Source organism: Semicossyphus pulcher, unplaced genomic scaffold (genome assembly GCF_022749685.1).
Source record: "Semicossyphus pulcher isolate SPU_LCO1_2020_fin unplaced genomic scaffold, fSemPul1.0.p SCAF_18, whole genome shotgun sequence".
Taxonomy (NCBI): Eukaryota; Metazoa; Chordata; class Actinopteri; order Labriformes; family Labridae; genus Semicossyphus; species Semicossyphus pulcher.
The window spans coordinates 21,181,124-21,208,916 of record NW_027211691.1 but is presented as its reverse complement, the minus strand read 5'-3'; the positions used below and the strand labels follow the sequence as shown (position 1 = coordinate 21,208,916).

The following is a 27,793-nucleotide window of genomic DNA, read 5'->3' as shown; positions in this document are numbered from 1 at the left end:
GGTAGCATTCTCCCTTAAAAATCAAGGGCCCAGTTAGATTGCGACCCTGTTAACTTTATAAAAACACAACAGTATAATTTAAATACAATGAGATGTAGAAGTTATCTAATTGGATTGTAGCTTTGATGAAAGAAACAATGGTTTTTGAATAAATTTGACATTCAAAATGTCGCTGGAGCCTTTGTGACTTGTGGTCGGTCAGTCAGAGTCATTTTCTACACAAAATATACAATTTAAAGTCGCCCTGTTTAAAGGGATAGTTTTAGAATTAGATTTATGAATTGGGTGTATGATACCTACTACACAGCAGTTAGTTCCGACAAAGGAATCTGATTGGACAAGAGGAATTCCATGAGTGGGACTCTTCACTCTGTGTATCACTCCGCCTCAGCCAGGTGTTCTGAATACAATTCATTAAAGGGGCCTTTATATCTTTTAAATCAATATTCTCATATTTTACATGTGTTTCACATTTTGGGTGTTTATTGTTCACAGTGAATTCCGTGTTTTTTCAGAATTACATTTTTAAAAAGGTCGCCTCTGAAATGGGCCGTTCAGAACAGCTGCAGGTTTCTACGTAGAACCTTGCTTTCGCTGAAATCGACCAATCGTCATCCACCGTTATTCACCTCAGGCTGCCTTCTAGCACAAGCTTGTAGTCAAGTCGTTGTCAAGATTTCAACTTACCATTCCGATACCTCCTGGTGATTCTGGCTCGTACATATAAGGCCGAATAACCGATCCTAGAGCAGCCATGTTTTCTACAACTTTGGAGTGCGGCCGCGCCCAAGCGTGGGATCGCACACGCGGGGGAGGGGCAAAAGGGCTTGTTCGTTTCAGGAGGAAGGAGAGGCTCCGAAAAATAATCAAATTAAAACATGTTTAAAATTTTTAAAATGAAACAAACTTTACCAACGTGATTCCAAAACACATTAGAATAATAGAAAACTGATTGCATCCCCTTTAACATCACAGCAGACTGTGTATGTCCACACTGATCAAGCTACTACCTCTGAATCACACAGCAGACTGTTATTTCACTGGTTGATGATAAATTAAAACAAACAGACAAATGTACATGATACAAAGTAGCTGGTGTGTGGTAACCTGTGGACACAGAGTGCAGGAGAATGTTTGGGTTGCTCGGCAACAACAGTCCAGTTTCAGTTAAGTTGTGGAACTAGTTGAGTTGATGGAGCAAAAAGTGATCTGTTGTTGATTGTTACTTTTTATTACTATTTGACACTCATGTGATATTGCTTAAGTACAGCACAGACCCTGTTTAAAGAAGCCAGACAGAGTACCAACACCAAAACTAAGCCCACTGTCATTCTCTAAGTGTGTACTATACAGGTTTAAGTAAAAAATGTTTTTATCATTTCCCCAGATTCTAAATCAAAATTTTCTTGCATGTGGTTCTTATTGGAGGCCTTATTAAAGTTGATACGGTGTGTTGAGGGGACGCTGCTCTGCCCGCCCGCCCGCTGCACCCACTGTGTGTTTTCCATGAGTCACGAGTCAGAGTGGGCGTTATCCGGGCACGGGGATGCCAACGTCCATAAGCTCTCTCCATCTGTCACCAACGTCCACTACTGGTGGACAAAACAGCAATCCTTTCTTATATCTATCTCTTTTTTTGTCCGTATGTGCATCACAACAAAGCACAAACAGCGAGAGTGAGGCAACAATTACACAAAAGTATTATTATTTTTTACTTTAAGGACATTTTATGCTCGAAAACTGTCTGTTATTTTTATTTAGAGCACAAACAAATTTAAAGTCACGTACAAATATAAATACAAATGTGTTTTTTGTCTTTAAAACATGGCACATCTAAACAAAGAACACTGAATCGTAGAGACAGTTTTGTGCTGCTCAGGAAAGATTTGCAGGACTTCTGGTTCTAATTCTTCTCAAACCTTGTACTTCATCTTCCCAGTCTTGCTGATGACACAGATATGCTAAAGCAGGAAGACGTGGGAGAAAGAGAAATGAGCTTCAATGTCAGATTCAATGCATGCTTCAATCTTGTCCACATCTGATGACAGCAGAATATTTGCTTAAGATCTCCCTGCCCTGAAAAGTTTCATTTCAAAGTTTTTCGACAAAGATTTGACACATTCATTAATCTAACTTTGGGCGTCCCGTGGGTTCAACTCGTATTTCTTCTGTAGGATGCGGACAGATAAGAGGGGAAGCTTTAACTCTGCCTGATAATGAGATCCTAACCTCCAACATTCCACAGGTCGCCCTCTTTCAGGCTTTCGAAATGAACACCACCCCCCTCAAGCACGCACAATCATACAGCACGTACGGTTAAGCTGCGCACACACTCAGACAAACGCAACGATGGGAGTCGGTGTAGGCTCAGTGTTTCACATGAGTCAGAGGTAAATCTGAGGCCACGTCTTTACAGATATAAAAACGACAAAAGGTCACATAAGTTTGCACTTACTAATTTCGGAGTGAGAAATAAGATGTCAGAGAAAACAGAGTGTAGGTTGCACTCCTGACTCAGAGCTTGTAGAGGAGGGAGCTGGGCTTAAAGCATCAGGGAAGTAGTCAGATGGAAACACTGCCATTACCATTGGATTACTGTGATTTAGCAGTGTGTTGCTGTTAGACTTAAGATGTAAAAAATGTCCATTAGATTAAAGTGGTTTAGCATCAAACTGTTTTAGAATTAGTATTAATACCAATGACTGTATATACAGATGGACCACGTGTCTCCATCTGCTCTCATTGTACAAAATTAAAGCCAAAATAGCCTCCAGGATAGGCGCTGCCATCTTGCGATGGTGACGTCATGTAGAGCCAGAGCTTAGCAGTAGAGATCGGCGCGTGGAGCCACCGTAGCCACTTCTGCTAATCAAAACACACACTTAACATACCGGGGAAAAAATGTCAAGGATCCTGCAGGTCGGCGTGTTTAACGGTTGAACAGCTCCTTGTGTTGGTCTGAGGTTAACGTTCACAGAAACTTAAATGAGTGTAGTGATTGTTTTAGTTACGTCTCTTCTCGCTGATCGTCCTCTACTCTGCTAATCTGAAACAGTTTGGCTGCAGGAGCCGTCAATCATCCTTTTTACAGCATCAAATAACTAATTTAAACTAAACCTGTCAGATAAATGAACACTTGGACATAAATCAGCATGATAAGAACTAACTATAATGACAGAAACCATGTTTGAGAAAAAAATGTATTTGACGTGTATTTTGATTTTATAGTTTGACTCATGTCCCATCTGTTAACATGGAGGAGGCGGGCTTTATGAGCTATACTGCAACCAGTCAGCAGGGGGCGATAGTGAGGGGTTGGCTTCACTTATAGGGAGCTGTCATGTCGTCGATCTTTTTATACAGTCTATGGTAAATACTATACAAGTAACGCAAACAAGTAGCCAGTCATTAAATATTGTAGTTTTGCAGGTGACTTTCTTCGAAATCTAAAACCTTGATCCTAACCAATTATCAGTAGATAATTACATACAAGTGCTTTAGGCTTCTTTACTTGGTGCACCTCTTAAATTTTGTGTAATTTTGTATTCAATTTAGAAAGAGAGATGTAAAAGAGAAAGGCTGCTTGTCTTAAACAATATTCATGTGCCCATTTGTACATATAAAATACTATTCCTTGTGTTAATTGTTCCTCTTTTTCCACCCTGCCTGTGGAGAAATACCTTCCTGGTGTGACTCCATGTTTCAGTCGAGGCATGCACGGGGCATTACTCCAAATCCTGGATGCAGATTTTGTGATCCGAGCTGCTTTTTCTACACATAAAGTCTCCTCAGGCAGGGATGATACCTGTGTGCTGAGTTTAGGTTTCAAAAGGAGGAGTGATCTCTTTGATTTACTGTGTTTACCTCCCCGCCCCCGGTCCCTTTCATCTCTTTCTCTTAACTCTTTGAAAGGTCATGTGCTCTGTACGGCAGCAGAGGACTCACATTCAGGTCACGGAAGTATTCATTGTAGTCCAGGGCATAACCGACCACGAAGCAGTTTGGGATTTCAAATCCAACATCTGTCAGGGAAAACACAGACATGAATGTTAGAGAGTAATGTGATGGTAAAAGGCTGAAGTTCATGTGTGGAAGAATGACTCAGGATTTCTTTCTACTTGTCAGAGGGTTTACTTTAAGGTGCCGCCACCTTATGATTGACAAGACGCTAACACGCTACCTCTCAATCAAGATAAAGGTGTAGCAATGTGTATCCAATCTTTTGTCCAAATATGGTCACTACCAGCTCCAAAAAAACAACACGGCGACCGACCGTGAGATCAACTTTAAAGTAATAATAAAGTGGTTGGTCTGCCAGAGAGAGTAGGCGGAGATAAGCCGGCTGCTTTTCAGGTCTCTGCAAGTGTTTCGAGTAAACAGTAATCTACTATGGCTGAACAAACAAAGAAAAGATGGATGACTACAGATACAACTTCAAAAATAAGTGAAAATCCAAAGAAAAAGAAACAAACTCGACGCTCAGATGAAGCAAACAGTCTGAAAAGGAAAGCAAGAGTTACAACCGGAGCTAACAGTGGACGTCAACACTGTTTGGACATCTGGGAAGTGTGCTCCCGCAATTACTGTTCATCGCCATAGATGCCGCCAAAGAGAACGAAACTCAGATTTTCGAGGCGATATCACAGTGGATACGTCTACTTCTCTTTCACAGTCTATGGATGACTATCGTGTCACCCTACGTGTCAAAATGGGCCTTCTGAGGGTTGGATTTGATTTTTCTTATCATTTACTGGTGCCAGATAATCTTGATTTGTTCAAAAAGCTGAGGCATGCATAATCATGAATAACTAACTGACTTTTATTCAAAGAAAACTCTCCTCTTATTCTTCATAAAGCCACCAAGAAGACCCATGTTAGAGGTGAAATCCACATTCGAAGAGGACATTATGGACTCAACAGAAAAGTTGAGACTGTTAGTTTGGCATTTTGGGAGGGAAACTTCGGAGTAAGAGAAAGTTGTACAGGCCAACAGGACACCCCAGAAATTCTGAATGCAGGTCCATAGAGTTAAAAAAGTTTGTTGTTTCTTAACCCTGATGTGTCTTTTTTGTTGATTCTGTTGGCTACATCTCTTCAGAGAGAAGTTGCCTCCTTACTAGATGTCCACATCACCAATTGGCTTCTTCTTGACCCTCCTTAACACGACGCACAAGGCTAGACGCCCTGTAAGTGAACCTAATCCTGCTGTTGATATCAACCTTCTCTGCTCCAGTCATGTACTTCAGGATTGATTGGAGCAGGCTTATCGTGCCAGAACGCATTCTTGATGTATGAAAACATTATGAAACGCAGCTAAGCAACCTCTATAGCTTTGAGAAACACCGGAGAAACCTGCGTCTGATTCACTGAAACTCATATTACAGATGAGGCATGATAAAAGCTCATTACGCTATAATAATGTGAGAGGAGTGGGTGTGATAAAACACATGGTACTCACAGTCTGTCAGACTTTCTGCCACGTTAGGGACCCTCTTCACCAACAGACTGAAACACATCAACATAATTTTCAACACGCAACAGAGCATAATCTTGGACTTACCTCTAGTATATTAAAGGTTTTCTAAATGTAACAAACAGCTGTCTAAATAAAAGTTAGAGCTGACATTTTGCAACATGCTTACACCCGCAGAAACTGAGAAGATAAACATTCAACACGAAACATGTCAGAGGAAAGATGTTTATCTAGTTTCTGTGATCTCGGGGCTGAATAGGAACAGCCCACGGACACCAGATAGCGACTGCGGACGAGTGACATCTTCCTCTCGCGCTCGTCACACGCTCGGCATTTCCCCTGATAGGGAAATCACAGACGACCGAGAGGCTGGCTCACCCTGCGACCTTGACCATCTTGGGTTCAAAGGTCTCCACATGCTTCAGAAGGGCCTTCATGGTCTTTCCTGTGTCAACTATGGCCTGAGGGAAGGGAAGAGCAGAGGAAGAGGGAAGAGAGATGAAGAGGGACATTTGAGAGCAGGATGCTTTGGAATATGCAGATCGGAGGGTGGAAACATTTTCGAACTTTACCCGAGAGCAAAGTGGAAATTTCCAATGACTTGGATTTAACAACCATTGTGTTTTTTACTTTTGTTTTAACTGAAACATGATCCTAAAGAGAGACGATTTGATCCTTTGGTAGAGCAGAAACAAAAGAGAAGCAGCCTTTACAAGCTTCTACAACTGTACTCCCAAAAGAGTGCAAACAAAACATGTCAAAGGCATCAAAAAAGGTGGAAAGTAACTTACCTCAACAATGAGCACACTCTTTGTATCATGCAAAGAAAGAAGAAAAACATGAGTAAAACATCACCTTTGAGTTTTACACTGTTCGAGCACAGTGATAATAAAGACTCGACTGTTTCTGTGACGTGTACATTCCTCACAGAGTCTATGGCAGCAGCGTTGGCAGTATCTTTAACACACAGATGACTCATTCTCTTCCACACAGTAGTGAACATCTGTGTCTACAGTGAGCAGAAGTCACTTCTAAGTGTCCGATGTGTCGCACACTTTCCCTGCTGCAGGGTTTCAAATGACTCCTTGTTCCCTGGGCCGGGTGTGTGGGGCTCTTTGTGAGCAGTGGAGAGTATCTATGGTTTAGGGAGAGTGATCGCAGAGAATGCAGGCAGCCGGCCAATGTTCTCTCAGTCTACACCTGAAGTCTGTTACACAACACTGAGAGAGAGTGGACTGGGACACGCAGAGAACAGGAATATCTCTACTTAAACCTCTCCTGCTTCATGCTGTCACTATAAACATATGATACAGTCAGTTAGAAAACAAGGAGGGTGCATTGGCAATCATCTGACTGTGTACAGCATCAATGCTCGGGTATTTGTAGTTCGTCCAGGATCTCTGGGTCACAAGATCAGTCCATCAATCCTTCAAAAGCTTTGGTGATAATGAATCATCGCTTATAAACACAGGCACAGACTTAAATGCTCTCAAACTATAGATCATTCAGAAATTAGTACTGGTCTTAATTTTCATGCCTTGTCTCTTAATCAGGTAACAATCTGAGGTAGTATTTACTGAATAGTTTGTAAATGAACAAGTCAGACAGTGCATCCATGCTAGCGGCTTGGTTAGCTTTGAGCTAAATGCTAATGTCAGAATGCTGACAGGCTCAAAATGACAATGCTAGAATGTAGATGTGTAGCACATATTGACCTGATGATGGCGCTAGACATAAAGACTGTGTTCCAATCGAGGGGCTGCAGCCTTCGAAGGAGGCGGTCTACGGGAGGATGAGTCATTCGTAGCCCGTGTAGACCACTAAGGCTGAACTGAAATGAGCCGGTCTGGTCTACAGACCGCTCCTGTCGCCTAGTTACAGGTAGCTAGCGGGCTAACTAGCTAGCATAACTAACGTCACGTAACTTAACCTATCATTTTAAAGATCATTTGTTTTAAGGGCCCTCTCTGTAAGAGTCCACAATCTCGTTTGTATTGGTGGGCAATTAATCGTGGGATACGTTGGGCCACGAAGGATGCACCCGATGGATCCTTAATGGCCCGGGAAACGGAGGACACATTAGTCGGGCACATCTGAAGGAGCCTTTGAAATGGGACTGCCTTCGATGCACCGCTGTGACGCAATCGGCTTTCAAATACAGCCTTCGAAGGCTGCAGCCATTGGTTTGGGACACAGCTAAAGATGGAAAATCACCAAAGTCATTTAAATGCATCCCTAGGGGAACATGAAGGTCTCTACAAAATTTAATGGCAATCCATTCGTTTGTTGCTGTGACATTTCACTTTAAACCCAAAATGTTTGCCTCATGGTGGCGCTAGATGAAAAGTCAGAGGATCACCAAGGTCCAAATGATTCCTCCTCTGGGGACCATGAATGTCTGTACGAAATATTTGCTGAGATATTTCAGTGTAAATCAACTTACTGACATCGCTATCCCTTAAGCTAAGCTACTAGCATGGCTTTAAAATGTTTATAATGAAGTAAAGACATCTCAGGGCAAATTAGATGAAAAGTTCAGCAGAGTTTTATCAGCCTGAAGCAGCAATATACAGGTATATAAAGAGGTATTTCATCCATGCTCCAATAACTCCTTCTTCAGACTCTATTTCACATTTAAAGCTGCGCTAAATTTAAATTCAACCACTCAGATTAGCATAATTAACATTTAGGATTAACGCTGAGGACTTCGAAATCATCCTGAGTGAGAATATAATGATGAACTCTGAACAGTGCAGGTTAGTGACGCTGAACAGACACAACACGACTCAAAACACTTTAAAATCATTTGAAATGCCGTGATCACGACGCAGATCGACATCATAAACGTTATAAAGGAGCAGCGCTGGTCTCACTCATACGCTGATCTACCTGCAGCTGTGACTGCATAACACGTTCAATGACTGATGACTCATATTTCTGAAAATATACGAGACCTTGTGGGAGGTTTAATTCCTCCAACAGGTGAGGGATCGTTATAAGCGCGATGACTTACGTAACACAGACAAAGTGGAGTGATTCATGTTTTCTGTGCGAGGTGGTGGTCAGCCTCTCTGGGTTTTACTCCCATTGACCTTTTCACCTGCAGAAATGCATCTTCAACAGTTTTCAGGGATTCAACATCAGTCTTTTCACATGAAATCTGTGTTTGCAAACCAAGTCAGCTGAGTAAGTGGAGTTGTCTGACTTATGAGGATCTCAGAGAATAATGTAGTGAAGAGGGATCATTCCTTATGCTCCTGCGTGCTCCCCAGAGTCCTCCGAGCTGAGCCAAAAAGGGATGGCTTGTCAGTAAATCTGCCTTGTGTGAACCTCCTTGTTTCTGTTTCATAGTCAGGCTTGTGCACTTAAAGGAAAGCGTGCACAAACAGGAGGGTTGTGAGGAGAAGGCTTCAAAAGTTGAAGTACAGGGGTGTTTAGTTGTCCAAGGGCAAGTTTGGGGCAATAAAAATAGTTTCACATCTTAACTTAGGAGCAAAATCGAGTTTTGATTCTGTTAGCAAAAATTAACATTGTTTTTAGAAGAAAACTTAGTGTTCACCTGACAGCTCCCTCTTGAGTCAGAGGTAGTTTCTCTTTAACAAAATTAAAGACCCATTGTCCACATAATAAGTAAACATCTTTACACACACCTTTCCGCGCAGGAAAGACAGATCTCGGCTCCCTATGATGTGCAGCTCCTCTGTTGATTGGTCATTCTGCAAAGGAGAGGACCAAAATGAAAAGATAAGTCATATTATGCAATGATAGAGTGAGCATGACAGATATCAGTTGGCCGATATCATTGGACCGATAGTGGCCTATCACAGATATATCTGTGTGGATGTAAATGTTTTACGATATGCAGCGATACGAAAACATTTTTACAGAACACAGAGTGCAGAAAACAGCGCTCGGTGCGATTTATAAATTGTTTGTCACACAGTGAGCGGAAATATATTTCCCTCTGTATCGGTATTTAGGCTCACACCAGTCGAGGCCTACTTATAAGTATGTAGCTGTTGTAAGTTTCGTAATTTTCTATTGCATAACTACTTTATTCTTGCACTTTTGCTCTTTTCCCAACAGGAGAAATTATATTATATGTTCTGTCAGATTATGAAAAAGACATTTTTTCATTCTGTTACTTAACAATCTGCCTCTGAGGCAACATTAACAAAGCCAGGCTCTCTCAGCAAAGGAAGAGCAGAAGCAATCGCTGAAGAATGAACAGCTTTGAAGTGAGATTGGGTCGGCCACAGCTGCATCACTGGGGAAAGAGGAGCAGTGACATGGGACAAAGTTTCGCCCCTGAGGGCAGGTCACATGACTCCATCATGACCTGTGAGATTGACTAACTCGTCATCACTCGCACGCTGCCCTCTGGTGTAATAACAGCAACCGCTGCTTACAGCCATGTTGTTTGTTGACATCACAATGTACGATTGTTTGGTTTTTATATTTTTCAGCCTCATTACTTTTTAGATCTTTCTATAAAGTGTCGTCTTAACATTATTATTGATATATGTATTTAAATTCCACATATACTGTAGTTTGTTATATAGTTTTTTCTATTAGTATATTCTTTATCTATCAACTGATCTCTGTTAGGAAGCTGCTGTACACAGTTGCCCCAACAGGGAATTAAAAAACTTGAATAATTCTCATGTGGCCGTGTAAAATTCCTGCAGGTATATTTTGGTAAATTTTGTCCCATTGAATTGTAAGTATTTTTTTATTCTTTTAGAGAACTTCTGATGTTACAATATGGCTTCAGTGTGATTTAACTGATCCAGCAAAGCAAGAAACTATCTATATTTCAATTTGGGCTTGCCTCGTAGCTACTTAAAGCTCCTGGGAGGAACTTTCGGTTTGTGTTGATTCTGGCGCCCCCTGTGGACAAAGCTGTGCCTCTTACCTCTTTGCTGATCTTGTCCTGCACATGCTTAAGTGGTGTTTTTTTAACTAAAAATCCTGCTTTCTTTAACAGTCATATGTAGGACTCACTTTAAATTTTAGCCCTGGAAACAAAGGCAGCGTGCAGTTAATTGCTTCGTCTGACACCTACCCCCCCACCAGCAGTCTCAGGCATTAAAAATAACTATATAGAAACAATCAATCTTGTCGCTGATAGTCTGGTTTGCTTTTGTAGGCCATATAGAGTAATCAGCATTAATTTCAGTCTGTTTCATAACCAGTGAAAAACTCCTCACAGGAGCTTTAATCCTCTGTGAAAGCCGATTCTTAACATATGAAAATGAATTACAGTGAATCCTCCCCTGTGCTGCAAAGGGAGAGGAGGAATGTGACCACATGCAGAGAAACACATCATCACAGGTGTGTGCGTGCCAAAGAACAATAAAGAATTATAAATGACAAAGTGATTGAATCCATGACTATATGATTCACTAACTTAATAACTCAATGTATACATTCCAGGTGTTAGACGGTGTCATTAGCTGAAGCTACAAGCAGCAGCTATCTGAGCTCTGCAGTGGCTTCATGATCAATCGTCCTTGAGGTGTCCTGCCTGAGCATGCTTTTTATTGCTAAACAGGAACAACAGTGACATCTGGTGGATAAGGGAAAACTAGAGTGACATAAAATGAGCACACGTCTTTAGTGCATGAATGAAAGGATGTATTTAAGAGCTAATTTCCATCAGTTATCTATACCGCTTATCCTGTTCTGGGTCATGGGGAGGCTGGAGCCTTTCAATGCTCATCACAAACTCCCAGAGCACAATTTGACCTCATATTCCTTGTTCTCGACTCCTTAAATTGTTTGTTTCGTCCATTTAACAGACCCTAACTCAAATAAATTCAATCCACAGTGATTGATACTGAGAAAACAGGTAATCCTCACACCTGAAAAGCTAGAACGAGTAAATATTTGGCTCAAACAATGAATTAATTCTCAATACTATTTATCCTCTCTCTCCAATCTAATTAATAAACTCTTCATTTCAGCTCTAATTAAGTGTTAAACAGTTAAATTAAGCCAAATAAAATCTTTAAGTGGTCATTTTTGAACCTTTTTGAAATATCAAAAGGTAATGAGGCGAGAAAACATTAAAGAATGACTTGCATTAAGGTGTGTTGCTAGAATCGAACAGGGGATTGTGCAGGTCATCATAAAGGTGGGACAACAGGGTCAATGCGTCACGTCAGGTGCTTCATATCACACAAGAAATAACCTCTCAGACAAAACTAGAAAATAAAAAAGAAATACAAATAAGAAACAATATGTCGTCAGTGTTTTGGTACATAAGTTAACTTACCAGGTAGCTCTTCAGACGGATGAACTCCACCCGCGTCTCCAGGTACTTGTCGGAGTTGCGACCGAGGACCTTGATGAACTCCACCAGGTCTGAACAGAACTTGTAGCCTCCCTTCAGGACGCACAGCACCATGATGTTGCTGTCCCCGAAGTCGTCCATGATGTAGTTGGCCAGGCGCTCGATCCTGCAGGAGAAATACCATCAACACAAATACTCAAAATGACTGAACAGGTGTTTGTTTTATTTTTACCTGTTCATGATCACCCCGTGTGGAATGTAAACACTGTCTATGTCTTCATGGTAGTGTTCGGGGTACGTGAACAGGTCCAGACTGTATCCAGGCCAGTCATCTTTGATCTAGGACAGACAGCTTACTGTTAGGGACGGAGGTGGGAGTGTTCAAAGTGTTATATTTTAGAGCTAAATTAAAACAAGTTGGAAGGAAGTTTAAGAGAGTTATTTTAAGAGAATTATAATCCCAACTGCCACAGGTATTTATTCTTATAATTTGAAAGTTTGAGGGTATTTTAAATTAATTTTAGAAGTATCCACAGCAGAAGCTAATGAACCAATTAGCCCCACCAAAATGCTACAAATAAGGATTTGTTTGTTGTTAAATTTTCAAGGAAATAAAGAAGTATATGGAAAAAACACAGGTTGATTTGTAGCCTTCAGCATCTGTAATCTGAAGGCTCTGCCGGAGAACTATTTCTACTTCCAGTATTAATGATATTCTTCTGGGTTTAAAGTGAATAAAACCTAAAAGGTTTTTAAAAAGCCGCTTAGAGTTAAACTAATCAAATAATGACTTCAAGGAATTCTTTCAGAGAACAACAAACATGTTATCGCCTTACAGCAGCTCTAATTCTGTAGCTGAGCAAATAATTACAGACAAAATAATCCTTTAAACACATAAAAATGAGAGGGTAAATTCCTGAATTCAGCTGTAATGATGTTTGTGTTGAACGTACCACAATTCCTCTTTTCATCCCTGTGTTTTCCATTTGTAGTGTCCTAACGGCTGTAAAGATTCAGGATGGGATACAGGCAGCAGGGACCTGCAGTCCAAATACACAGACATAGTTTACTGTACAGCTACGGGACCAAGTAATGAAAGTCTTTCCATCTTTTTCTGAAGAGTTAGTCGTGGAAAAAGGGAGGACAAGAAGAAGAGAAACTACATCATATTAAGATTAAAACCTCCTGTAGCCTTAACGTTACAGCAACATTTCTAATCCAGTTATTCGAAAGCATTACTTACCGCTTCGTTCAGTTCACAAACAAAGAGCAACAAAAGAAGGTCAAAAGACATCCAGAGAAGTCCCGTCCCTGCCCGCCACATGGGCTGTGGAATCACGTTAGAGTCATTTGCGTGAAACAGGACAGCGTTGTTTCTGAGTCGTGGTGGAGAATTATTGGGATAATCAGACGCATGTGATGTTATGTAGGCTTGTGGCGCAATCACAAGCCACTGAGAGAGAATGGAACGAAATGAAATACACTGAATGAAATACTTTCTGTTTCTATGCAGTAAATTTTATTTAGTCAGAATGAAACAGATTTTATGGGACACAGTTAAAGCATAAACAGCAAACTGTTTGCAAATTAATTCTCCATTTTTAAGTCCGTAAGGGGGAAAAAAGAAGTAACAGCTCAAATTCTAATATCTGTAAAATAAAGGAATATATTTTATGTCTTAATTTTTCTGTATGTAGATGGTCTTAAACCTCTCAATGAGGCTAATGCTGCTCTCCAGCTGCTTCATCGCCCCTTCTAGGCTCTCCTTGTGGGCCTTCTTCGTCATGGTGTCAGTGACAAGCGAGAGGCCCTGGTACTCATGGTGCAGCTGATCCCAATTCGCCTTCAGGCCCTGGATAGTGAACACACACAAGGAAACCCATCAATGTCACAATAAAGTCATTTCAAGTCTTATATGAAGCCTACAATAATCAGAAGAGGTGGTGTTACAGGGCTAATCTGTGCACGGACATACTCAAGCGATTTTATGCAGACTTTTTAGGACTGTATAAAAGTACTTCAAAGACATGAAATCATCAAATTCACTTCCTGTGCTCCTCCAGTGGTTCCAGATGTCTGTGTGACTCCCTGCTGATTGAGAGAAAGAAATGGCATCCTGCAGCCATGTGTTTGCCTACCTGGAGGATAGCCTGTCGCTCCTCGTCAGGCAGGTGTTTCAAGGCTCCCCGCTCCCTCTGCTCCTTCACAAAGTTGTCATACTCCTTCTTAGCTGTCTGCTCTTCCTCAATTCGCTGCTGCAGGTATTTAGGTACATCTCCGTAATGCTGAAAAAAATGTAAAAGAATCTTTAGACATTATGTTCATAGTGGATATTTACAAAATATTAAATCAGGCTGCAGCTGTTATGGTGATATTGTTGTAAATGACTTAGGAATACAATGTCTTTTTATTTCCTGTGTATTGTAGGTAAATACCTTTTTGTTAATGTACTTTGGGAGGAGTCCTGAATTCTCAAGGGGCTGCTTGTGTCCCTTGCTGGTGTCCACACTGGTAGGTTGGGGCTTCATTGGCACAGATGTAGCTGTCTTTATAAAGTCTCTCTTGGTATGAATGCCCATAAGTGGTTGGTCTGTCCTAGGAGGGACAGGTGGTTTCCTCACAGTGCAGGTGTTACGCACCTCTTTGGAACAGTGTGTCTCTAAAAGAACATAAATATCAAGGTTAATTACACACTCAGTGCTCAAAGATGTGCCAACACACTGGTCAAACAGTTGATTGGGGGACTCACTTTCAGGTAATTTAGTCTCTTTTGAATGCTTCTTAAGGTATTTGTCTGGTGAAGGCACCTCTACATTTGCTGGTCCCATAGTTCTCATGGCATCCTTGGTTGACTTTCCCTCAAGAACAACTGTTGGTCTGAACTTTGACCTGTACCTTTAAAAACAAGGCATCAAAGAAAAAGGTTATTAACAAACAAATAAAACAGACTTATTTACATGCAAAAATACAATAAACACTTATTTGCAATTTAGAGAAAGTTTTAAGCTGGAAACCCCCCAAAAATACTTACTATTACATATTAATTTCAACTTTTTCTGAAATAGCATCAAATGTTATACTACAAGCCATGTAACACTAGCTAACTTCTTCACTTAATTTTAATATGGTTTGTTTAACGCTTTAGTGAAGCTAACTAGTTTTTGCTTAACTTAGCTAGATAACGCTAGGTTAATTTGACCAAAAAGAGTTATGTTTAGTAAATGTTTTAGATTAAATTGCTTAAAAATACCTAGGTGGTTTTTCAGTATGAACCTCTTCCCTTGGCAAAAGGTTGTAGACGCTTTCTGGTGGATACACAAATCCAGACATTTTGAAGGACTTCAGACTGCCGAAGGACTAAAAAGAGACCGAGCTAACCGAGCTAACATTAGCTAGAAACTGGTACATTTGTTTGACAACACGCTTCTAAGTAGTTGCTAGGTAACATCAGGAGCGAATGTTGCATTTTCTACAGTTGGAAATCTTAAATTTAATTTAACTGAGCCGTCTTCATGTAAAGTTAACGGACTTTCTATTTGTTTAGAGCAACCAGTCTCCATATTATATTCCTTAAAGTTATGAATTAAAAATACATTTACCTTTCATTTATACTGCTACGGCACGCGCCATCCCTATACGGTTTGATTTCGTCAATTTACCGACTGTCACCTCAAATAAAGACGTGACACGGATGAATTTTATCATCTAGCATGACCTTTCCAATTTATGAATGTTAAAATTTTTAACTGAATAACATATTTTTGCAATTCATTTATTTATAAATATTGATTTAATTCGAATTTAAGAATTCAGAACGCTGAAGTGCAAGGTTCCGATGAGCATTTGAATGCAGCACACAGGGCACCCGTACCAGCAGATTGCTTGTTGTAAAAACTGGATGATATTCGTTCTTAAATGGTTAAATTTATAAGCCAAAGGTTAGAATGCATTGAAATATAAATATATATTGAAATCAGAAAACGTTTATATTGTGCGAGCCTGTGACTTCTCATTGAGGATTCATAAAGTTTGTCCCTCCAGGCTGACCGTACTTGTTTTGGTTTGACTCTTTCCGTTAAACGTGGTGTATAGAATTGTACTTTGCCCGATAAATCAAACCATATAGATAGTACAGACTCTACTAAAACAATATTGTAGGGTGTGAATTACGGGAATAAAGCATTTCACGTGAGTGTCTCTATCATTCAACTATTACTGATAACACGTTGTGATGAAGGGTCATTTTTATCTCGGCTACTGGCCTGGCTGGAAAGCACGTGTAACGTAATTGCAGCCACTCTCAGTATTATATCACATCTAAAGCTGGATGTTGTCAAAATAATTATTGCATTTTTAAAGTGTCCCTGCAGTTGAAATGTCCTCTTTAACATTATTTTCACTTCACAGGACAACTGGCTGCTGTCACTTGACACTCCTCTATGGGTTTACTGAATGCTGGTCAGCTTGCAGTCAGAGCTGTCAAATGCTACTTGAGCCCCTTTTTAACACCAAAATCATGGCTGACCACCAAAGCCTTCCAGCTGGGGGAGAAGAACATCCTCCTCATGGGCCCTCCTGGAGCAGGGAAGACCACAGTGGGGAGGATAGTGGCCCACAGACTGGGGCTTCCTGCCATTGATGTGGACGATGATGTCTTAGAGAAGACATGGAAGATGCCCGTTTCTGCCAAGCTTGCATTGGTCGGCGGGGAGCGTTTCCTGGAGGAAGAAGGCATGGCTTTGTGTAACTTCTCCGCCTCTGGGTGTGTTGTTTCCCTGACAGGCTCCAACCCTCTCAACGCAGCAGCGATGCAGCTTGTCAAAGATACCGGAGTAGTTGTCTACCTGGACGTGGACAGTGAAGACATCATACAGAGACTCGCAAGGATGAAGGTGAACAGGATAGTCGGCCAGGAGGCGGGGGTGTCCATGAGGGACATTCTGCATTACAGGAAGCAGTTTTATGAGAAGTGGCTGGACGTGCGGGTGCTGTGTGGGACGGGGGACACGGTGGAGGAAGTGGTGGAGAAGGTCTTGAAAGCTGTGGAGAGATATCAGAACCACGCAGCAGAAAGCTATGTGTCAACCAGGAGTGATGGCGTGGAATCATCCAATCAGAAAACACACTTTAGTGATGTAGTAATCGAGGGTTTGGCCGCAGATGGAGGCCTCTACGTTCCTAAAAATGGCTTCCCTAACATAGATGCTCGTGAATGGTTGAGACTACTTGACATGTCTTACCCAGAGCGAGCATTAGTTTTACTCGAGAAGCTCATACACCCCTCGGAAGTGTCTGCTTTAGATCTCAGAGCGATGATCTTCAAAGCATATGGGTCTAACTTTTCCAGTGAGGCAGTAGCACCTGTAAAACACCTCGTGCACAATCAGTACATTCAGGAGCTTTTTCACGGCCCCACCGCCTCATTCAAAGACCTCGCGTTGCAGCTCATGCCCCAACTCTTCGCCTACTGCCTCCCGCAGATGTGTAACTATCTCATCCTGGTCGCCACGTCCGGAGACACAGGAAGTGCAGTCCTCAGTGGTTTTAATGGACTCCGCGGCACAGACAGGCACAGGACCGGGGTGCTGGTGTTTTTCCCAGAGGACGGCGTGAGCGAGATCCAGAAGCTGCAGATGACGAGCTGCGGGGAGGGGAACGTCAGGGCCGTCAGCGTCCGCTCAGACTTTGACTTCTGCCAGAGGAGCATAAAGAGGATGTTTGGAGAGTCCGGGCTGACCGGGCACCTCGCTGTGGAGTACGGCACGGTCCTCAGCACCGCTAACTCCATCAACTGGTCAAGACTGCTGCCACAGGTGGGATGATAATTGATGAACATTTTGACTTATAGCAGGGAAAGTTCAGGTGTTACTGGACGTAAAAGATGGCTGCATTCTATTTAAGTTTCCCAGTAAGCCAGGACCCCTGAACAGGAGCAGCTAAATGGAATTCAGCCCATGTTTTATGTGATATATAGAAGCTTTTTCTAGATGTATTCTTTCTTGCTTCTTGAAAAACAGTTTGAACTATTAAACTTTGTTTTTTATCTCTTATTTTGAAACACTAATTCTCCTCGTCTTTCAGGTTGTTTATCATTCCTCGGCCTATCTGGATCTGTGCAGAGACGGTGTTATCAAGTTCGGGGAGCCCATTGATGTTTGCATCCCTTCTGGAAACTTTGGTAACGCCATGTCAGCTGTGTACGCCAAGCAAATGGGCATCCCGATAAGAAAAGTCATCTGTGCGTCCAACCACAACCGCATCATCACAGACTTCATCACCACAGGAGAGTACGACCTGCGGGGACGGCCTCTCATTCCCTCCCAGTCCCCGGCGATAGATATCCTGAAATCCTCCAACCTGGAGAGGTTTATCTACCACGTCTCACAGGGAGACGGCCATCTTGTCAAGGAGCTGTTCACTCGTTTAGACAGACAGCAGCAGTTCCAGGTTCCGGAGCCTCTTCTTAGTGGGATTAAACAGGAAGTGCAGGCCGGCTGGTGCTCCGAAGACGACTGCTTGGCCGCCATCCGGAGCCTTCACACACAGACGGGCTACGTCATGGACACACACACCGCCGTGGCTAAAGTGGTGGCTGACAGGCTGCAGGACGGCTCGTGCCCCGTGGTGCTCTGCTCCACGGCTCACTACGGGAAGTTTGCTCCCGCTGTGTTCAAAGCCTTGCAGATCCAGAATATTCCAGAGGATCCCGCTGAGCAGCTGAGGACGCTCGGGTCGACTGCGACCGGACCTGAAATACACAGAGACATGATGACATGTGTGCAGGAGAGCGGCAGGAGGAGGCACACCGTGTGTCAGGCAGAGTACGGTGTGCTGGTAGACGAGGTGGAGAGCATGATACAGGACTCATTCCTGAAAGTGATGTAGGATTACTTAAGGTTTTCTTTATTATCCTCTTAATTAATGTTAATTTAAATTACAATTAATCATTTGGAAAAGTATATTTCATGTGCCGTGTTTGTATCATGCTCTTGTTATTTTGCCAAAAATTTGTTCCTTAAAATTTTAAAGAACAAAACAAGAAAAAAAAAGTCAAATTTTAGAAAATCTAACAAGAAATGTGCAAAACTTCTAAAAGAAAAAATAATGAATGAGTAAAAATGGATTTTTCAGACATAATTTCAAAGGTCTAATCTGCCTGAGGCTGCAGGAATGAGAAGGATCGAGCATCAGATTCACTGTGATTACCCTGTAATAGAACTTAAAATGGTTTTATAATGGGATTTAAAGATTATTGATAATGCAGCAGTTGTTCTTTACATCGCTATCCAGACCCCCGACCCACTAGATGGGGGTGTCTGCCTCTTGGCTGCTGCTGTACCAACATAACAGGGCATCGCTTTAAATAGCGCTTTAATTAAAAACTGGCTAAGTAGGAAAGTCAAATGAACTAGTGTGATCAAAAATTAATATCAGCAGCCAGGAAGATAATCATCCCTTTAAAGTAATTTTTATTTGTCTGATTATAACGTGACTGTATGCAGAAAGACTTTTACATAATGGAACAATGTGTTTTACCTCATCCTCCAGCAGCTGTAGGGCTATAACAGCTAAATGCCAGAGCATTTAAAGTACAGCTAATTAATTGATCTCTGTGAGTTTCACAGTGCACTATACAGCTTTGGAAAAAGTTAAAAGACCACTTCAAATGTTCCTCAAAACAGCATCTCTCTCTACATGTCATGGCCGACCCAATTCAGATTTGAGACCCACTGAAAACCTCCTGAACGTGATCAAGAGGAAGCTGGACGGTCACAAGCCAGAGTGTGACCCGACAGCACTGTGACAGACTGGAGGAGAGCATGCAGAGATGCATGAAAGCTGTGATTAAAATCCAGGTTATTCCACCAAATATTGATCTGTGAACTCTCTCAGTTAAAACATGAGTATTCTTTGTTTAAACATGAACATGAACTTGTTTTCTTTGCATTATTCGAGCTCTGAAAAACATTTTCTTTGCATCTCATGGTAAACGTAACCTGTCGTCATTTTCTGCGAATAAAAGAAGTAGAGAGAAATGTTGTAAACAATGAAACAAAAGTTAATGTAACGTAAACATGAACCTATAAATATATTTACAACCAGAGAAAAACGTTTTACAGTGGTCTGTTAATTATTTCCAGAGCTGTATGTCCTGTGCAGCTCAGGCAGCTTCTCCTAAAAGTGTCCACTGTCTCATAAACTACCTCACTTAAAGTAAGAGGTTTTTTTTCCCTTTAAAAAGAACCTTTTGAGCCTCTCCACACCTGTCCATGTCTGTTTCAGGTGCTTTCTACCTGCAGGACCATATTGATTGTATTAAAGGGAGTGTGGCTTTTAGTGACATTATACTTACTGACAAGTTCTTGTGAATGAAGTGGCTTTATTCTCATATTTCAGCTTGTGTTTCCTCCTTGCTTTATGAATAAGGAAGTTCTTATTTTTCTGATTTCTCCAGAAGCACCTTCAACTTTCAGATCTTATTTGTCTAACACAGTGATCTGTGCTTCTGTTATGAATCAAGGAAATGACCTTTATATTACTACAGATGTTATATTTGTAAGAAATGGATTAAAAGATTTCCTTTGTGAAGTGTTATTTTTCAATTTGTTGTGCAGATTTATTTCACTCTTATTTCCTGAACCTGAAAAGATGGCACCATGATTGTCATCTTTTTCACTGTCTATTCTTCAATAAAGAATGTTTATCATGATGGAGTGAGGGTATGAAAACTATAAATAAGACTTCAGCACACCCAAAAGAAACCCACATTGCCCCTTTACACGTGTCAGAACAGAAGAAACATCATGTAACAGTGTAATTTCCCCCCCTGTGTCGTCACACCGTTCACTACAGCAGAGTCCAGACATCAGTCCTGTCTCCGCGGCCGTCAGTCGAGTCATTTAAATCCAGGTGCTGCCTCAGCAGCCGCAGGGAGCCGAGGGAGGAAGATAAGTTTCATAGACGTCCAGGACTGCTTAGGACTGCAGTTGTTAAAATAGATGGAAACTCAGGCCAGATTTGACGAAGCACTTTTAGAGCATCACCCCTGATCTACATCACTGTCGGCTGTATCGTTTCCAGGCTGGACAGGAAAGAGACTTTCTACACTTTTTAGATGAACTTTTCTAACAAATTGAAGCAAAGAATTCGTACATGTAAACATTAGATCTTTATATAACTGTTGCTTAAATCTGCTGCAACAAAAGCCTCCACTCTTCTAAGAAGTGTTTTCACAAGATGTCAAAGGTTTGCAAGAGCATCAGAGTGAGAAGGTTGACAGTGAAGTTTGTCCCAATGCAGTTTCCATATCTTTACAAAGTAGTGTTTTCAGACTGTGTGTTGTGTTTAGAGGGCAGTTAAAGTCGAGGTGAAATGAAAAATGTCATTTTAATCCTTTTAGATCACATCCCCGGTAATATTGTGCATCTATTTGACAATATAGGCAAAAATTTCACGCGTGCTTACGTAAGTTAGCACCAAACAATTTCAACCAATCAATCTGCAACATTTAGCCGCAGAGCACCAAGAACGCTCGGTCAGTTAGCTAGCTACTGCGCTGTGGAGAGCGTCTGTCTACGCCCACTTCTCAACGATCAAATCAAATCCCTCTAATGATATGTCCCGCCTGCACGTCCTGTTTCACTCGGAGATACGTCACGATACGGAAGCTAGATACTCTCGAAATGCCGTTTCAGCTCGACTTTAAAACAATGTATCTTGTGGTTTTATTTTGAAAAACCTGTTTGGTCAAGTTCTTCCTCAAGAAAGTCGTCTTTTTGCCCGTCCCCTAACTGTTGAAGACGGATCCAACTGGAGGTCTCCAGTTGTGCTAGCCAATAGAAAGAGAGTACGTTACCCAAACTTGAGAACCCAGTTCCATAAGCAGGTTAAAGATCTTTTTATTTTACCTGATACCTGAGGAGCCTTTCAGTAAATATGCACATTCATAACCGCTGGCTATGCCTTGAGGAGCAATTTGGGGTTCAGTGTCTTGCCCAAGGACACTTCGACATGCGACCGTAGCAGTCAGGGTGAAACCCACCCCCAACCTTCCGATTGAGAGACGACCGACTCTACCACTGAGCCACAGCCGCCCTATGATTAGGAAGCGGTTACATTTCTCTGCTCAAGCCTTTAAATTGTCTTTATGTACTTTTTATTCATGTAAAATGATCACGAGTCAAAGTCTTGTTCTAAAAGAAATGACCCACTGCCCTAAATTACCTAAAAAATACAACCCTAATAAAGTGCACATGACTTCAGCCTTTTGAGTTCGCCCTTATAAAATGTGATTTTAACAGGCTGTAAAAGGATCTGGAGTGAAAACACAAAGCCCTCCTGTGCTCTAAGTGTCAACTTCTGATTGGACTCTAAACTCATCCTGCCGTCAGAAGGTCAGAATCATAAAGTTGTAACCTCGAAGATCTCACTTTTGCTTAGCTCCGCCTACCCTCTCTGGCAGACCAATCACTGCTGGCTGATGGAAAACGCGCCACTAACCGGGCACCGCTTGTGATTTGATCCACAAAAGTCGCCACAGACACTCACGGTGTGTCCGAAACCGCATCATACTAATCATACTAACCGTGACGTAAAATTGAGTATGTCATGCGTTCCCATCTCATAGTATGCAATTTTGTGTATGCGAGAAATGCCCGGATGTATACTAGATCGGACCGGATATTTGAGTATGAGAAGGGAGCTCACTGGTTGTACTCAACCGCCCCAAAATGCATTGCAGCTATTCAGCTTCCACTATGGCGGAGATGGACCGGAGATCAGACCGGACATACATAAACGATTAAGTCACGTGATACGGAGAAGACGGCTCTGAGTGTGATGCGAACGGCATCCTAATAGTCAGGTTAGTAGGCAGTATGCAGTACATACTGTTTGAGTATGTAGTAGGCAGTACGTTAGGAAGCGGTTTCGGACACAGCACCAGTCTGTAATACTGCAAATGCAAAGGCTTTCATCAGTGGGCCATAGGCTCAATCACCAGTATGTTACCTCATTCAGCGATAGTGACTTTACAGACATTTATTTAAATTAAAATCTTTGAGATTATCACTTTAAAAGGATAAGAAACACTCAAATTTTGATTGAATGCTGTGCCATCAAGATTTTTTGCATTGTAGCTTAGAGGGCGAAGTCAAACCGGAAAAAAGTACCAAACCTAAAGCGCACACAAGCATGTGAAAAGGGGTATCCTCAAACTCTGGGTTACATCGTGAACACAACATCCATCCATATTTTTAGATTCAGATAAGAAATTCAAAAGGAACAGAAAGAAAGTCAAATGTTTCCGCACTAACTTGCATCATTTTCTCTCTCTGAGGCCTCATACCAGACAGTCAAAGCACCGAAAGAAGAAGTGTGTGAGAGGAGAGCACGATATACAGAAGTCCATCGCTTCACTTGTCGGTGTTTGTGTGAAAACGAGAGAGCAACAGGGAGAATGCAGTCTCTATGGTGTGAGGTGATGCATTGCTCTCGAGTGCACTGGTTTTATTGGGAGGGAGAGAGAGAGCGAGAGAGAGAGAGAGAGAGCGAGAGAGAGAGAGAGAGAGCGAGAGAGCGAGAGAGCGAGAGAGAGAGAGAGAGAGAGAGAGAGAGGAAGCGCCGTGAGGGACATGAAGATAAATTACGACCCGGGCTGTTTCTTTGAATCAGTGCAATATTTTACGATCACCCCTCTGACTATACTTTAGTGTGTTTCCATGCTTACAGGATGACGGATCACTGTCTTGCATTGCGCGAACATATTACCCAACACGTGGTCACACACTGTACTCGTCTTTGTACCGACTCTGTGCTGTTTTCTCTCCCTTCCTCCCCTCTGAGTCTGTGGTTGCATTGGCCTTATTAATCACGCTCCTTGGCAGGTGAATGTGAGGAATGGGCGGGCAAGTGTCTGAAGGGGGAGGAGAGGAAGTGTGCAGGTGCACACGTGTGTGTGTGTGTGTATGTGTGTGTGAGCGGCGAGGGGAAGGAGAGAGCCAGCTGTTGCTCAGCTCCAAGTGGCCCACGGCTGGGTGAGCAGGGATAATTGCAGGTACCAGCCTGTTCCCATCTCCTTAATGTGAACCTGTGGTATAATGGAAACAGCTCTCTCGCTGCGGAGGGAAATAGAGAGGAGAGAGGAGGAAATTAACGCATCCGAAGGAGTTTGGAGAGAAGATCTGCTGAACCGGGGTTGATTTGATGCTCCCAAGATCCTCCACTCTATAGTCTCTATTCCTTCTGTCAGTAACTGTATTTGGTACAGGCATCACTTTGGGCTACATGTGTGGTCTTTTCAGGGTTACATTAAAATTATTAGCCTTTATATCATTACTCCAAATATTCCAATTTTCAAGTTTGATATACCTTAACAAAATCACCTTTTTTCCAGAAATAACAGGGTCCTTGTTCTTCTTCTTCCCCACTTTGAAAGGGTTTTGGTTCACCATGTTTTCTTCTCCCTTGGTTGGTTGAAGAGAAACAGGTGGAGATGCGTTCAAGTTTGATGGAATTCATGACAGCATCACAATTAAACAACTCATTTCGACAATTGCACGTCGAAACATTTGCATTGTATTTCATCGTATGTTTTTTTTAGGTTTATACTGACCCTTTTCTACGCTGCCAGGAATAAATCCTGCTGAGATATGATTGATCAAATGTTTAAATTCTCTGAACTTAAAGTCGAGGTGAAATGAAAAATGTCATTTTAATCCTTTTAGATCACATAATAATAATAATATTGTGCATCTATTTGACAATATAGGCCAAAAAAAATACAGAAAATCTATTTCTTCATATTCTTATTTCAAAATCCGATCATTTTTTCTTCTGGTAAAACTAAATTTCACTCGCGCTTACGTAAGTTAGCACCAAACAATTTTAACCAATCAATCTGCAACATTTAGCCGCAGAGCACCAAGAACGCTCGGTCAGTTAGCTAGCTACCGCGCTGTGGAGAACGTCTGTCTACGCCCACTTCTCAACGATCAAATCAAATCCCTCTAATGATATGTCCCGCCTGCACGTCCTGTTTCACTCAGAAATATGTCACGATACAGAAGCTAGATACTCTCGAAATTTCGACTTTAACATCAGCTTTGGCCCTGCGCGTGTCTCTACTACGGTTGAACCTGGTCACATAGAAATATGTAAAATTACCACAACTCCATGTGACGTGGTTCATAAGTTATTACTTAGAAGAAGCGCCCTTACTGTTCAGGGGATCAATATGTGGAATAGTATATGCGGCGATTTTAAGAGACATTGTTGTGGTTCTGCAAGAAGCAGAAGTTGTTACAAACCGTTGCTTAGCAACATTAGATTTCTACCACTACGGCAACCCGTTGGAATGTTTCAAAGGCGCTATAGCCGTCCCTTTTATCTTTACCGAAACTGTTTACTTATGAACTGGTACTAATATTAGATATTAGGCATGATTTCCTCTGACAGTACTTCTTCCCTTATTCTTTTATAGATTAGTTACATTCTGTGCAGACTTGCATCGGGATCTTCATGTGTATGCATTGTGTATTCTTCTTTATAGCACAACAACCTGTTTTTAAATTGAATTTAAAACTTAGACAAAGACTTGGATCATCCTGTAAGACAAGTCATTATCATTGCTTTCAGTGTAAATGTACTCTTCCTGATGGTTTCGACAAATGTGATAAAAGAGGCTTTTCCACCTGCCAAGAATAAAACCCACAGGGGGGAACAGAATCCTGGTCGGTGTTGGCTCAAAAAATAGTCGAACGTTAAAAAAATGTTGGCATGAAATACTGGCGCTAAACATCCGTTCTGAAGTGAAGGTAAAACTCTCGCCCACCACTGCTAAGACCTGGGATAAGTTCTTGGCAGCAGCGTCTCTGCTTTGGTCGATGCACCATTTTTGAGTGTTCAGGTGGGAAGCCAGCGAGGGATCATGTCCTGATCCAGCTCACATGTTGGTCTACATCCTGAAAAGGGACGTAAAATGGACCGTCATGATAGGCGGTCCAGTGCATTGGGAATTTGCGCCAACTTAATTGAAGTACTTTGTAATGTTCGGTATTTGGATTTACATGTTTTCTACCAGCAATTTTAAGATGCAAACGTCACGTCTCACGATGCAAAAGGGGATTCATTAAGTTTCAGTCATCGGACCATCGTCATCACAGCTACCGATAACGGCAGAGAATTTAAAGGACATTAAACTCTGTAAAAAAAGGAAAATAATCATGATTCTCTGTCTCTTTTAACTTTAAAATCTGCAGTTAATTCAAGTACATATGACATCATGTACAGTGGATCCTACACATGACCTTTTATTTTGAAAGTCATCAGATTGCAAACACTGTAAAAAAAAAAAAAGTCTTTTTTTAGACCGTTGTCTTATCAGGAGTATTATTGCATAGAGAAGTGTTTTTTTCTCCGTGATCAATGGATTCTTTCTGGAAGGAAGAGCAAAACAATCAGCCAACGCGTTTTAACATCGTGTTCACCCGAGGCCTCCCTGCTAATTACCTAAGACATCGATTCGCACCCCAGCATCCCTCTGCAAAGTGTGAGGAAGAGGAGGAAAGAAAAAGAGCCAACGAAGGTGTCAACAGGAGCATGCTACCAGGAGATGATTGAACTAATTTGCATATTGATACAAGCTCAAGGCAGAACAATACTCATCTATACCTTTCTGCTGTTAACTCTTTGATACGCGCACTGAGAAAAAAAAAGCAGTGATTCAATTCAAGGCGAACAAAACAACTGAAGGGTCCTGAAACAGATTAACTGATGCCTCCATCAGGCTTCTGGCGACCGTCTGCCACCATCTTCTCCTGTCTGTGATGAAGGAAAGAGAATCCATTTCTCACTCGGAGGATGAGAAATCAATGACCCTGAGATGGATCTGTGTGAAATGAGATATGAGCATCGTCTCTGAGGACTCGGGGTCTCAGATTGACAGGTGACTGACAGGGGTTAACTGCAAGGGAAAGGCCGGCTGGCTTGGAGGTGTAAAACTGACCCTCTCAGACTCTCACTTCAAATATAGCGTGGAACTAAAGGTTAAAATGCTACATGGTGACGACAGGGTTGATACATGTAGGCCGGCTGTCACTGGATTCCCAAGATATTGCTGTAATTGACCGCTGGCTAAAGCCCAGGCCTCTTTCTCACTGCTGCCTGTCAAGCTATCTATTCTTATATGTCACATATGTAGTTAACAATGGCAGATTTACCACAAAAAATTTACAGTATTTGATTTACACATAGAAAAGGTCAAAGCAGCTAGTCATTATACCTGGCAAATACGGCATATTTCAACTATTGGATTTGATCAACTTTAGCTAGCTAGCTACAGGCAACATTAGCTCCATGAGTCAGCAAAAAATGATTACGTAACACTGGCATAAAGTGGAGGTAGTATGGTGGCACTGAAGGCTGAGGTTAAAATCATAAATCTTACCCTTTTGCTATTTATTAACTTTCCATTAATAAGTTACTACTAAGCTACTGCTAACACAGGTTAACGTCATTTTAGCTCACTGAAACGTTTTCATCAGCTTATCTGAATTGACAGGCTAGTGATATACTTGAATGCTAGGTTACACAACAGACTTTTAGGATGAGGATTAAATGATGTGTTGAGTGGAAAACATATCCCGGGTTACACTGGGTTGCTGGAGAAAACACCTCCCTGAATCTAATCAAAAGCCGGACAGAGGTGCTAACATTAGCGAAAACTCTAAACTGCTGAACTCACCCTCCAGGGGTCTCACAAAGGGGTGCAATCTTACACCCTGGATGAGCTGGTGTGTGATTAGCCTCTTTTCTTTTAACACACTGTTATCTGTATCAGCACAAACCAATGATGTTCTCTTAGGCTTGGAAGTTGTACTCAGTTAGCCAACTACTGTAGGCAGTAAGCTAGTTAGCCGTGTGTTAGCAATGACAGTTTACGTTTTGCTTTTGCCCTTATGTTTTGGGATTTTAGGAGGCCAGAAAAAAATAACATGCGCCCCACAACCTTTATCCAAACTTAACTG

The 27,793-nt window shown here is 41.7% G+C and overlaps 3 protein-coding genes across 3 annotated transcripts; 1 reads left to right on the top strand and 2 right to left on the bottom strand.

Annotated features, from left to right (window-relative positions):
* Nucleotides 1–1,913: 1,913 nt before the first annotated feature.
* On the bottom strand, nt 1,914–12,754 carry prtfdc1a (phosphoribosyl transferase domain containing 1a). The gene is made up of 9 exons (XM_069667421.1): nt 12,722–12,754; nt 12,001–12,107; nt 11,751–11,934; nt 9,124–9,189; nt 6,265–6,282; nt 5,852–5,934; nt 5,459–5,505; nt 3,946–4,022; nt 1,914–1,961 (listed from the first exon to the last, which is right to left on the bottom strand). Exons 1-9 carry the CDS (start codon nt 12,752–12,754, stop codon nt 1,914–1,916), a joined length of 663 nt encoding a protein of 220 aa, XP_069523522.1.
* A 692-nt stretch (nt 12,755–13,446) lies between these two features.
* Nucleotides 13,447–15,098, bottom strand: enkur (enkurin, TRPC channel interacting protein). Its single transcript, XM_069667760.1, has 5 exons — nt 15,019–15,098; nt 14,490–14,663; nt 14,204–14,384; nt 13,907–14,053; nt 13,447–13,620 (listed from the first exon to the last, which is right to left on the bottom strand). Exons 1-5 carry the CDS (start codon nt 15,096–15,098, stop codon nt 13,447–13,449), a joined length of 756 nt encoding a protein of 251 aa, XP_069523861.1.
* A 1,109-nt stretch (nt 15,099–16,207) lies between these two features.
* Nucleotides 16,208–18,653, top strand: LOC138595562 (threonine synthase-like 1). The gene is made up of 2 exons (XM_069666854.1): nt 16,208–17,581; nt 17,850–18,653. The coding sequence occupies exons 1-2, from the start codon at nt 16,208–16,210 to the stop codon at nt 18,651–18,653; spliced, it is 2,178 nt and encodes a 725-aa protein (XP_069522955.1).
* Nucleotides 18,654–27,793: the final 9,140 nt, after the last annotated feature.

Bases quoted from the DNA above. Each gene is read 5' to 3' on its own strand.
- prtfdc1a (XM_069667421.1), bottom strand. From the start codon at position 12,754: ATGGAAAACACAGGGATGAAAAGAGGAATTGTG. The intron at 4,023-5,458 runs GTGAGTACCATG...TTTCCCTGACAG, and splicing joins GGCAGAAAGTCTGACAGACT to ATGTTGGATTTGAAATCCCA. The intron at 1,962-3,945 runs GTGAGTCCTCTG...TTCCTGCTTTAG, and splicing joins AATACTTCCGTGACCTGAAT to CATATCTGTGTCATCAGCAA.
- enkur (XM_069667760.1), bottom strand. From the start codon at position 15,098: ATGTCTGGATTTGTGTATCCACCAGAAAGCGTCTACAACCTTTTGCCA. The intron at 14,664-15,018 runs GTATTTTTAAGC...TTGTTTTTAAAG, and splicing joins CATACTGAAAAACCACCTAG to GTACAGGTCAAAGTTCAGAC. The intron at 13,621-13,906 runs GTAGGCAAACAC...TTCACTATCCAG, and splicing joins AGCGACAGGCTATCCTCCAG to GGCCTGAAGGCGAATTGGGA.
- LOC138595562 (XM_069666854.1), top strand. From the start codon at position 16,208: ATGGGTTTACTGAATGCTGGTCAGCTTGCAGTCAGAGCTGTCAAATGC. The intron at 17,582-17,849 runs GTGGGATGATAA...CTCGTCTTTCAG, and splicing joins GGTCAAGACTGCTGCCACAG to GTTGTTTATCATTCCTCGGC.